The 12,266-nt window shown below is 35.0% G+C and overlaps 2 protein-coding genes and 1 pseudogene across 3 annotated transcripts; 1 reads left to right on the forward strand and 2 right to left on the reverse strand.

Moving 5' to 3' along the window:
* The first annotated feature begins 358 nt into the window (after positions 1-358).
* Positions 359-2,790, forward strand: LOC116132781 (annotated as a pseudogene).
* Positions 2,791-3,646: 856 nt separating this feature from the next.
* Positions 3,647-5,150, reverse strand: LOC116132844 (60S ribosomal protein L34-like). The gene is made up of 4 exons (XM_031418517.1): positions 4,989-5,150; positions 4,818-4,897; positions 4,044-4,153; positions 3,647-3,940 (listed from the first exon to the last, which is right to left on the reverse strand). Exons 1-4 carry the CDS (start codon positions 5,065-5,067, stop codon positions 3,847-3,849), a joined length of 363 nt encoding a protein of 120 aa, XP_031274377.1. The 5' UTR covers positions 5,068-5,150; the 3' UTR covers positions 3,647-3,846.
* Positions 5,151-7,876: 2,726 nt separating this feature from the next.
* On the reverse strand, positions 7,877-11,443 carry LOC116132857. Of its 2 annotated transcripts, none has more exons than XM_031418531.1 (5): positions 11,063-11,443; positions 9,749-10,968; positions 8,737-9,153; positions 8,417-8,631; positions 7,877-8,330 (listed from the first exon to the last, which is right to left on the reverse strand). In XM_031418531.1, exons 1-5 carry the CDS (start codon positions 11,230-11,232, stop codon positions 8,079-8,081), a joined length of 2,274 nt encoding a protein of 757 aa, XP_031274391.1. In that variant the 5' UTR covers positions 11,233-11,443; the 3' UTR covers positions 7,877-8,078. The 2 variants fall into 2 exon arrangements, with proteins under 2 accessions (XP_031274391.1, XP_031274389.1); XM_031418529.1 differs by having other exon boundaries at positions 9,749-10,974.
* Between the last annotated feature and the right edge of the window lie 823 nt (positions 11,444-12,266).

The following is a 12,266-nucleotide window of genomic DNA, read 5'->3' on the forward strand; positions in this document are numbered from 1 at the left end:
GTCTTTTGATATGGTTCTTGCTGATAGGTTGAACACAAAAGTGAAGGAAGTTTTGGTGGCTTTATTTGAGCAATATAGTTCGCTTAAAGTGGTCCCTAGTGCGCAACCAAGTGAGCAGACTCGAGTTGCAATGGAGATTGATGTTGATGATGTAGATCTTGATAATGAGGAGTTTAGGAAGGTTATGTATCATGAGAAACAGGCTGGAAAAAAAGTTGTGAAACACAAAACAGAGTTGGACAAATATTTTACGGACGATTGTGAAGATGACAATAAGAGCTTTGATATCTTGCAATGGTGGAAGTTAAATTCAACAAAATATTGAGCTTTGTCTATGATAGCATGAGATGTATTGACTATGCCTGTCTCTACCATTGCATCTGAGTCGGCGTTCAGTATTGGGGCTCATGTATTGGATCAATTTCGTAGCTTCCTCACTCCCAAGATGGTGGAGGCTCTTATTTGTACACAGGATTGGGTTTGGGCTTCGCTTGTACCATTCATCATAGAGGAGAGCTTGGACGAAATATCACAACTTGACATGGGTAAAATTGTTCCTTTACTTTTAAATTTTTGGTTATTTATTTGTTGTTTTTGTTAAATATATTTTGCAAATATAACTTATCTAACGTGCTTGTCCAATTATTTGTAGAACTTGAGCGTTTCGGATTGGAAAGCACAAGTCATATGGATGATTGAACGTCAACCCAATAAATGAGGTGTATTACTTTTAATTTTTTGTCCTGTATGTTTGATTATTTATGATAGAAAAGAAAACATTATGATCAGATTTTCATTTTTCACAACAATTGTCTTTAGATGTGATATGGTGTTACTTCTTGGTCCTCTTGGAATAGAGGTTTTGTTGGTAAGTTGCTGTTTCAAATTCTGGAATATGCTTGTTGTTATTTTGATTATTTTCTCATTATAATGTTGCTAGGATATCATTTAATAATTATTGCAATCAATCCTTTTGCATATTCTATTATGATATTTGGCCTTAATACATAATACCAATTCATTTAAATTATTAGTTTTTGAAAGGTAATAGAGAGAGTAAATGTAAGTTTTTCATTCCTCTTACAGGTGATTCCGTGATTGCACTTGGCCAATTGAAGAATGCTTAAGCCTTAAAGTGGAGGGGAGACGCCAGTTTACAACTTTCACTTATTATTTCTTAATCACTTTTGTACTTGGCCATTAAAATTTAAAGGAATACTTTATGTTTTATGATAACGTAATTGGTGATGATTAGTTATTATGCTTAGATGAGAAGAATTCAATAGCATTAATTGGTCAAATTGTTGTGGATCGTTTGGTTTTTTGGTCTCTTGAAATTTTGTCATCCAAAAGTAGGAAATTTTTTTATCATAAGAAAAAAAAAAAAAAAAAAAGGAAAGCCTTGTAATAAAACCGGTTTGCAAACCAGTTAACCAAATTGCAAACCAAAAATCTAGATTGGTTTGCAACCGGTTTATGCCATGTTTCGGACCGGTTTCGGTTTGCAATATGGCTTGAACCAAAAAACCGGTTTAGTTAGAAAAAGCACATATCCAGTTCGGTTAACCAGTTTTTTGCAGCCCTATTTTTACATGCCACACCATAACCCACTAGGTAATGTCCCATTGAAGTGGCTTGGGTCCATTGGCCTTGGGAAAGGGTTTATGAATAACAAACCTTTGAAACGAGCTCAATGGGCTTTGCTAAAGCGTCAAATGGTTTTCAAACTTCTTTTTGTTAAATTGTTTCTTTGATTAGACCCATTTGGGGCTATTGGGTTTCCTTGATAAAACAAGGCATCAACAAATACATAGGAGAACGATGAAAAAGAAAAATTATTTTATCATTCATCCCATGAGAATTGAAGTTGACATTTTAAAGAAATACACTAACACCAACAAACTATCAAATCTCTAACTTCTTGTCCAAGGAATCTTTTTTTTATTTTTTTCAATACACCCTTTAACAAGAAATACATTTGACTACCTAACACCAATGCCAATTTCCACTGATGAACTCTATAAAAGCATGTCAAACCCGAGCAGAAAATTAATAAGCAATTCAGAGAGAATGGAAAAAGTGATGAGGTTGTGTTATATGGGAATTGGGATAGCGCCTACACTGACAGGGTTGAGTTAGCCCTAAAACTCATGGGCATACCCTATGAGTACGTGGAGGAAGATCTAACAAACAAGACTGACTCGCTACTTCACTACAATCCTGTGCACCAGAAGGTGCCCGTGCTGGTTCACAATGGCAAGCCCATTGCTGAGTCGCTCGTCATCCTAGAATATACTGCCTGAGGATCCTTTTGAGAGAGCCAAAATTCGCTTTTGGGCCAACTATTATGATCAGAAGGTAGTTTAAATTTATCTCCTCTTTTATTCTCATTGTATAGATGCTAATGAAGTTGTCTTCTCTTAACAGCTCCTACCAAGTACATACCCCATCATATATTCGCAAGGAGAAGAGCGAGAGAAAGCTGTGGCGGACTTGAGAGGGTTTCTTAGGGTGTTTGAAGAAGGGATAGGAAAGGACTTCCCTACAAAACCTCCCTTCTTCAATGGTCAGAACTTGGGGTCCCTTGATATCGTTGCGGCTGCAAATTCTTGCACTTATGGAGCTTTCGAAGAAGCTCTTGGCATCAGTTATGGCCTTGACAAGCACCAAGCATTTTTCTCATGGGTGACTGCTTTAGAGGGCTGCCCTTTGATCAAAGAGACACTCCCTCCTCATGACAAACTGGTCGCCTTAATCAGAGAAATGTTTATCCAGCCACCAAAAATTTAACCTGCGGGATTCAGACAGCACATCTTTTGTAACTCCATCATACATCATGTTATCAACACCTATTTCTTTTCCGCTGGACATTTAAAAGTCACTAATGAGCCACGTTTAAACTCCAGCTACTTCTGATTTCATGAACAATCCCAATGCTTTCTTAGAGCAAACACAGTTGGAAAATTACTTGCAAGAGTTGCAACAAAGTTAACCAGTAGAGAGCAATTCATTGATTGGCTCACTAAGTAATATGCAAAGAGGACAGGGTTCAAAATTGAAACACATTCATAAATCATAATAAGATTAAGGAGCATTTTCACTATTCATGTTTTCCTTTTAGTGTCCCAATCCTCAACAACATAGATCCTGTCATAGTAAAACAAGTGCCCAATATCAACTCCTGACAGCCAGAAGCATCAAACCTACCATCCGAAATATATTTCAAGTAAAAGAGCCTGAAAACGTGAATATGCCTAAGCACATGTTATGATCATAATAGACTAAGCAAAGAGGTCCAAACAGAATAGATGCAAACCATGACAAAGAAATGACTCCTCGATTAATATGGAAAAGAATACCATTAGTTAGAAATTTAATCCCCGGCCCTACCAATAACAAATGAAAGGGTAAATAAATATCCAAATCCTACAAAAATACAAGGCAAAAACAGAATATTTTGTTAATAATCCCGCAAGATTTACCAGATAATTTGTATTTTCAATTGGACAGAAAAAACTCATTCAGATGTGGCTGTATAGGGAGGATTTTCATTCTGTCAAGTTAAATATAGATGGATGCGTACAACATTACTCAAAACTAATTTGGTATGGAATAGTCGATCAAAATTAACTTTCAAAAGTGTCAATGAACAGAAAGGATAACGAAAAATAAAACAGTAACACAATGGACTTGTCGACAAGGTGGAGTAAATCATGTTCATACCATCAAAAGCAAAATACAAATCCAAATCCAAAATGGAAAACCTAAATTACTTTCCAAGATTCAATATCATTGTCCATAACAAATACTCTAAAAGTATCTTGCAATCCACTAAACTTCTCAGTCTTAACTCTTTGTGGCTTGCTTTTCCTTGGCCTTCTGAATCTTCAATACCTTCTTAACAATCTTTTGCTCTTCGACCAAAAAGGCACGAATGATCCTGTAAAACAAATGAGATTATAAGTTAAATAGCCTTATCAAAGGCAACAATATGCAAGAGAAAAAACTTGTCAGTCTTCATTGAAGTTTTGGAAAGAACAAACCTTTCCCTGACAGCACTTCCAGATAATACGCCCCCATAAGGCCGGTTCACAGTCCTCCTGGTTCTAGATAATCTAGACCTCTTATATTCAGCAGGTCTCAAGTGAGGAATCTGCAAGCATAGAGCAACCACACTATCACAGCTGAACGTATACTAAGCATCACACATTATACCCAAATTGCAGACCAAACAAATTAAAACAGAATGAAGCCCCTCCTCCTCTGAGCCTTAGCTCATAAATCAAGCCGCAACACATGTACAACCGCATTTCATATTGTAATATAGCCTTGGCTCATAAATCAAGCCACAGCACATGTACAACCACATTCATATTGTGTACTATATAATTGAAGTGACCAAAATTTTCTCTGTGTGAGTATATGTGGATATATACATGTACACTAATACTATAACAAGACATTATATACCGAATTTAACAAGGAAAAAGAATTTTGAAACAGACAGCAAGTGTCAGATGTCTTGAGCCATCAACTCGAGCAATGTTCAGAAACAAAAAACAATAACAATCTCAAAACTTATCTAATCAATTCATCAGTGATGCAAGCAAGAATATTCAGTTTCATCATCAACTCCATGTCTTGTCCCCGGAAGATGTCCCCATTTTAGCATTAAAGTTCTTACACAAACAGGTGCGAGAATATAAATCCACAAACAAGTTCATAACTCAAATACGCGTCTCTCGTATTCAGATCCAACAATTTACCAATACATTTATTTTCTTGCTAATTTTCTGAAGAAAAAGAAAAAGACATACCCCTTGAATTCTCTTGCCAGTTACAGGACACTTGGGGCCACTAGCTCTCTTCTTGGTAGTCTGGTACACCAACTTCCCTCCTACATATCCACAACATATTCACCAAACTTAGGAATGTCGCACACAGATCAACATCAACGAAGCTAAATTGAAGGAGCACGAAAATATTACCAGGGGTTTTGACAACGCGGTGCTGATTGGATTTGGTGGCATAGCTGTGCCGCTTGCGGTAAGTTAGCCGCTGGACCATTTTTAGAGTGACTCGAGCTTGCTCTCTCTCCTAGGGTTTTGAAAGATATGGAGCCGAAGCAGAGGAGGGGTTTTGTAAATATGTGAGAAACAATATAAAGAGAGATTGTAGTTTTTGATGCCCTAGATCCAACGACCGAAATTTTATCTTGACTTTTGGTCTAACGGTAACCTTCAGTTGCTTGTTTTTGCCACATGGCATCTAGTGAGTGGTTTGTTTTTGCATATTGTGTAAGGCTTTGTTTCTTTTACTTACCTACCTAAATTTCGGTTATAACGTGGACCCTAAAGGTTCCAGAAATTTAGGTTCCGTTTGGTTCTCTTTTGGAAATACTACTATTAGTATTTCCAGTAAAGTTAAACAGTAAAATTGTAAAAACTCACAAAATTATTCAATATTATTCAACTTTTTTAAACCCCCTAAATTTGTTAATTTAATTAAATACCCCTAAAATTTTTTTTAGAAATTACAAAAAAACCCCAACAACCCATATTTACCAGATTCCGGCCACCACTGCCGAAAAATGGTCTGAATCTGGTATAATGGCGCACTGCCGACTGAATCTGGCCGGTAATACGCCGATCTAGCCTTTTTCGACCAGATCTAAGGCCAAAGATCTAGTGACGGCCAGATCTTTAGCCGTAGCCAATCGTCAACCAACACATGGTCGTTGTTGACCATCAACGATGGCCGTATCTTTGGCCGTCGTTGACGAGAAAATACGACTAGATCTGGCCGTCAATGGCAGATCTAACCGTAGATCTGGCCTTTGCCGGCCAGATCCACCGTGGATCTGGTCAGAAAAGGTCATATCGACGCACGATCGGCAAGATCCAGCCGGTCATGTGTCGTTACGACGACTCCGGCCACCCTCCGACGGTGGTAGCCAGTTGTCCATATTTAATGGGTGGGTTGTGGGTGTTTTTGTTAACTTTTAATGTTTTATTATAGGGGTGTTTAGTAAATAAACAAACATAAGGGGTATTTTTATTTATTTCGAAATCATACATCGTAATACCCGCTCAATTCAACTTTTTTTAACTTTTTTTCCAAAAACTTTTTTAAAAAGTGTAAAAAGTGAACCAAACGGAGCCTTAAACTAACCTCCCCTCTTATTTGTCAAATAAAGATAAAATGCAACAAATATTTCGATAAACAATTGTGAATTTACATTATTTTCAAATGATTATATCTTCTGATTCAAATGAGAAAAACAAAGCATAATATTACACATACAATATTTTTATATAACATTTCTCATACAACATAATGTGGCAAAAGATGATTGGTTGATTTTAAATTAAAAATAATTTTTTATCCAATCATCTTTTGTCACGTCATGTTATATGAAAATATTGTATGTGTAGTATTATTCAAAAACAAAAAGGTAAGAAGAGAGAATTACCTTTGACTTCACAATGGATCAAGTTTTTGGGAATTAAGGTTTCAAAAATACTACGTTTATAACTCAATCTCACAGCATTTCCTTACAACCCTAACATGGCAGCAAAGTTGGCACTATCATGTCAACTGACTATTTTGATTCAACATGAATGGTCGTTCCTTAGAGACGAACGATCATTCATCCCTAGAAACGACTATTTGTGTCTAGTCAAACTGTCAAAGTCATTTAATGCCTTGAATGTGGTAAGAGCTGACGTGACAGTTGTCAATTCAACTGCTGCGTTGGGATTGTAAAATAAAGTTGTGAGATTAGTTGTGGGCGTATTACTACTCTTAAGGTTTACATAATATTATCATTTCTTTAAAATAATCAAATTTCTAAATCAGTCTTTGCAATTAACCCACGCTCAAGCTTAGTAGTTTATAAGAGTGAATAATCCTCTTATTCATTAATGTCTTATTAGTATGAGATCTACTAGTTTATAATAAATGATAATCCTCTCATTCAATAAGGTTTTATTAGAGTAAGACTCATTATAAGAGGGGGTAATTCTCCTATTCAACCAGACCTTATTTGGAGTCAGACTCACCTCAAATTCTATCCGTTTTTGACATGTTATCTAAAAATAATGTTTTAAAAAATATTAAAAAAAAGAATGAAAACACATGTCATGTGGTTTTTTTTTAAAACTAGGAACACATGCCATATGGTTTTTTAAAAACTAGGCATGACAACAAAACTCTGTTGAATCTGCCCAATTAATTTTGGGGTGCCACCCCATTAAGGATAGAGTTAAGTTTAGGTAAACCTATTGGGTTTGTAATGGGTATGGGGTGGCTTTGGGTTGTCCACGTACACACTAATTTAATTTTCTAAAATGTTAATAAGTAATATATTTATTTAATTTAATGTAAAATTCCAAAATGAAATGACTACCGAAAACCACAAGCACACGAATTTCGTTTTCTAAATAAAATAAGTTTGGTATAGGTTGTTTAAAAAAACAAAGAAAATAATGAAAAATATGAAATTTATTAATAAAACCTCTTCAATTTAGGACTTTTTTTTTTTCGTCTCAAAGAGTTTGTCTTAAATATGTCAATTTTTTTTCTGTTTATAATTTTGTCATTTGTGATAAAAATATTGTTTTGAAATGAAGAATTGGAATTTTTACCTCTCTTTAGATATGTCAATTCTCTGTTTTGTAAAAATAAAAGTAGAAAAATCAGTTATTGTTTGGTTTCTTAGTCAAGCCAAATGATCAGATCCGGATGATATTCTCCATCGATGATAGAATTGCTTCATTTATATTGGGCCAAAAGCAAGAGCCTTTGAAAAAGAATACTAAAGTAAAAATCATCAAATAATTTATGAATGTATAGTAACATTTGCCTTTGAGCCTTGGCAAATCACATTAAGAGAGAAAAGAACAACATAACAGGTATATATCAGGGAATTTGTAAATCAACCCTGATTGAATCAGTAATTGTTCTACAATCTAATTTATACACAACTGTATAATGATTTGAGCACCCAGTATACTCTAAATTCTATATCAAACTTTGTTCGTATCTGTTTGTATAAATCTCTTCAAGGAGCATGTTTGTCAAAAAGGGAAGAGCAAGAATGAGGGTTCTAAGACTAGTTTTCTGTTCAAAAAATTAATTTTGGCTAGCTTCTCATGGCACCATACTAATTGATCTCTTGTTAATTTTGACATATTTAGCACTCTTGAAACCAGTTTCAATTCAACCTGGGCGAATAACATTGCGTAATTTAATCTGCCTTCATGATGCTTTTGGATTTTCTTGACTATGCAGCTACCAGTTCTCAATATTTCTTTTAGCCTTTTCTCCTTCTGCATAAGATAAAAATTAAAAGATCCATTAACTGATCGGATCGACCAGACTTTACCAATGAAATGAGTTAGTTATCGAAGCAAACCTTTTGAAAATCTGTTCGGATATCTATTAGAAGCTCTGAATCTATGGAGTCTTGGAGCTCAGGACTATTTAGCGTCACATCAGCTTCACATTTATCAGCACGAAGAAACTCCCAGAACACCCGTATCGATTCTTTTATTATTTCTGTTAACATTGCGCTTGTAATTGTGTCTTCTTCGTCTCTTCCTCTTCCCTTCTTATCCTTCAAATTATCATCTGTAATGCAATTGTTTTGATGTCATTTAACTTTTATTATACAATCGATGCAAGTAATGTAAAAGCATATATACATGTAAAGAACACCTAGCGAAATGTATTCACCTTTAATGGCAGGAACTTGAAGAAGATTGCAATAAGCACGCCGACTCTCAACATAATTTTGGACTCGGGGGTGGCCTTGGAATGGTTCATTCTCGACAAATCTTTGCAGAAGCACTTGAAAAATTTGGAATTCATCAGCAACTTGATTATACTGACGAAGTTGTTGACAATCATATTCCAGCAATTCAAAGACTTTCCTATATTGCCAATGGAGAATTTCCCAGGACAGACAGAGTTGTCCAACATACACCAACTCAAAATCCCTGTGCAGTTCTCCAATGAACTTAAGTGTTGAGTTGGATTCAGACCTCTGCGGTTTGTAACACCATAAGTTCTGTGAGAGAAGAGATTTAATTGCTGGAACTGCAGACTTCTGGGTTTTAATCAATTGACATGGCTCTTTCAGTTGAAGTAAACCTATAGATGATCACAAAGTTTATTATAACATCAAGCATGTCAAATTTCAGGAAATAATGTCAAAGCCTATAATTAATGCTATGTTACAACTTACAGGACCACAATAGAAATTGACTCGAATAATGTTATGAATGTGTCAATAGAGTGAATTGAATGATATTAAACAGCATGCATGGGTCCATGGCCTGGAAAACAAATTCTCATCAGCTTTATTTCTGATACGAAATTAGTGATTTATGGGTGAGAATATAAATAATGGAACGAGATGAGACCCACCATGCAATAATACTTTATGGAGATGTCCGTGAAGAAAACGAATTTGTTCTACTATTTGCAATTTTAATATATACCCACCCCCCACCCCCCAAGTAGTCAAAAAGGTAATAGACTAGAAATTAATTGATTGTTGCCAATAAAGTGTAATTAAAGAAACAGAGGACCTTTTTTAAAACCTCAATGACTAAGACTCGTAAATGATACTGGAGTCAATAGATTGAATGGTTCAAAGACGCAGCAAATAGTACTAACTTTTTCATGGGAGAAGGTGAGATTTGTGGACTAATTACAGGAGAAAGAGGGTTGTTGATTAACTTACCAACTGCATGCATGGTCTGGCAATTCAAGACATCCAATTTTCGCATTTTGTTTAAGTAGCTTTTATAGAACTTGTGAATTTCTACCATTCGATCTTTGTGCTCCAACTTTTTATCAATCTTCAATGGTTTTAGTTCCTCAACCATCTTTGGAGACTGAGACTCTGACTCTGCTTCTTCCATAATGGTTGCAAGCCCTCCGGTTCTGGCCTTTCTGAGTTCCATTCTCAACTGCTCTATAATATCCTCATGTTCTTTTGAGAACTCCAAATCATCTTCATCATCATCAGCATCATAATCTGAGATGAATCCTTTCCGCTCGTAGCTCGGTTCTTCAAATTCTACTGAACCATCTTCCTCCTCATGATGGTCCTCAGCTTCATTCAAGTTCTCTCTAAACAAAATTTCCTCATCCAAGCTACATAAATTATGCAATTGAGGTTCTTCAGAAATACTAGCACTATGATCAACTGGTTCTGTCTCTTTATGAACTAAATCTTCCTCCTCATTTTTATTGTCAGCTTCCATCAAATCCTGAATAGAATACATATCCTCATCCAAGAGACTTGAATTTTGAGACTCAAGTTTCAATTCTATGTAATCATCATCAGAATAAATTGTTTGGTTATCCATAATAAATGTGGCTTTAGCCATCATGCTTTCAATATTTTCCACCTTCTCCTCGAATTTGGCCTCAACGCTTTCAGTTGAATCACAAACATCACTCGAGTCGGTCGTATCCAACTCTGAATCAACTGGCAAGGACTTATCTTCGAAATTATAAGCAACTTTACTTAAACTATCATAGTTGTGCATAAATTTATATTCAGTGAAAACTCTCTCTTCATCGTCAGTGAAAGTTTCCTCTTGTTTAATCAAAACATTTTCAACAGAGTCCTCTGCTTTCTCCTGATGAAAAGCTTCTTCTTCAGTATAAAAAATTCCATTATCAGTGTTGGTAGAATCACTGGAGCCACCCGTATAAAATTCTTGAACAGAAAAGACCAAATTTTTTGGTTCTTCCAAGAATCCACTGAAATGTTTCCCAGATAAGAACTCATACTTACTAGTTTCCATGAAAACAGAGTTGTCATTTACTTCGTCGGATTCATTAATTCGATCTCCCTTCGGAACCTGAAAACCATTCTCTTCTCCGACAAATTCATCAATCTTTGAATCCCTACAACAATATGAATCAATTTGATGATTACTACCAGACCGCCTGAAGCTGCCAAATACAAAAGCAAACTCATTAATTCAACCAACCAAAAACCATAAAGAAGATGAACAAAGACAAAATACTAGATTGATCATACCTGAAAATATATGTAACTACTGATCCGAAAACAAAAAGCAAGAACTTGGACACAAAAACCCTGAAAGAATCAACAGAGCTAACCATATCCCCGCGCAAAAACTCCTTGATAAAACATGTATGAACAAAATCTAAATGGGTGGTGAGCGTAAAAAATTTTTTGGTACCCATCAATTCAATCAACCTCTGCGTGTGTAATATTGAATCCTAAGCAAAGTTAATGAAGAGAAATGTGACTTTAACATGGAAATAGAATTAGAATTTGTGTCAAACGCATTGGAGATAGTGGAGTCTCCACTTGTAGAAAGCGAAATCTGTGGAGGCAGACGTTGGCACCTGTGAGCAAATGGCGCAATTTATGGAGAAAATTTAGAGATAAAGAAGGAAAATCTTTCAGCTTAGAATACGCGCAAGATTTTTATTACCAGTTTCTGAATTTCTGTTTAGGTTTTGGAATGTTCTCTTTGTTGACTGACACGTTTCAAACTCATATTCTAGTTAAACTCAGTACGTGTTTTTTTGGTAAGAAGTAAGCAGTTTTCTTCGTTGGACTTGGTCCGTTGATGTAGGAGGGACTTGTTTGGTTATCCAGATAGTGTGTCCCATATGAGGAAAGTAACAAACATTCCGGACTTCTTTTTCCGATGTTAGACATCGTAACAATAAATGGTTTTGGATTTTGGTAGGGTCAATTTGGGAAATGCGTTTCGTAAAGCGACAGGCACTGAATTTTATGGCTCATTTCTTTTTTCAAGTATTTTACTTTTCAAAAAGAAAAGGCAGAGAAAAATAGGTACAAAATTTGTTAAAATAATAATCTCAAATCTCTCGCGTTTAATTATATGATTAGGACATAATTACTCTTATTATGAGAAAGTAAATTATAATATAAATAATGTGATTTCGTTGTCCTTGAAAGATCATGATATCATGTAATTTAATTTGTTTAAATTTATATTTATACCACATAAATATGTAACATGAATTTACATATGTAACTTAAATTACATATGATAATATGAATAATAAATAATTTACTTTTATTAAAATATTTAAACCCAAAAAAGAAAGAATAAAAAAATAAGACATAATTGGTTACTTTTAAAAAGATATTAAATTATATAAAAATCAATGTAGTGGGTATACCAAAGGCATAAAAATCCAGCATGCGTCATACCCATAATAAAAATATGATTTAGATGTAT

This window comes from Pistacia vera, unplaced genomic scaffold (genome assembly GCF_008641045.1).
Source record: "Pistacia vera cultivar Batoury unplaced genomic scaffold, PisVer_v2 Contig260, whole genome shotgun sequence".
NCBI classification, from domain to species: Eukaryota; Viridiplantae; Streptophyta; class Magnoliopsida; order Sapindales; family Anacardiaceae; genus Pistacia; species Pistacia vera.

Bases quoted from the DNA above. Each gene is read 5' to 3' on its own strand.
- LOC116132844 (XM_031418517.1), bottom strand. From the start codon at position 5,067: ATGGTCCAGCGGCTAACTTACCGCAAGCGGCACAGCTATGCCACCAAA. The intron at 4,154-4,817 runs GTATGTCTTTTT...CTATGCTTGCAG, and splicing joins CTGGCAAGAGAATTCAAGGG to ATTCCTCACTTGAGACCTGC. The intron at 3,941-4,043 runs GTTTGTTCTTTC...TTTGTTTTACAG, and splicing joins GGAAGTGCTGTCAGGGAAAG to GATCATTCGTGCCTTTTTGG.
- LOC116132857 (XM_031418529.1), bottom strand. From the start codon at position 11,232: ATGGGTACCAAAAAATTTTTTACGCTCACCACCCATTTAGATTTTGTT. The intron at 8,632-8,736 runs GTGAATACATTT...ATTGCATTACAG, and splicing joins TCAAGTTCCTGCCATTAAAG to ATGATAATTTGAAGGATAAG. The intron at 8,331-8,416 runs GTTTGCTTCGAT...TATCTTATGCAG, and splicing joins TCCGAACAGATTTTCAAAAG to AAGGAGAAAAGGCTAAAAGA.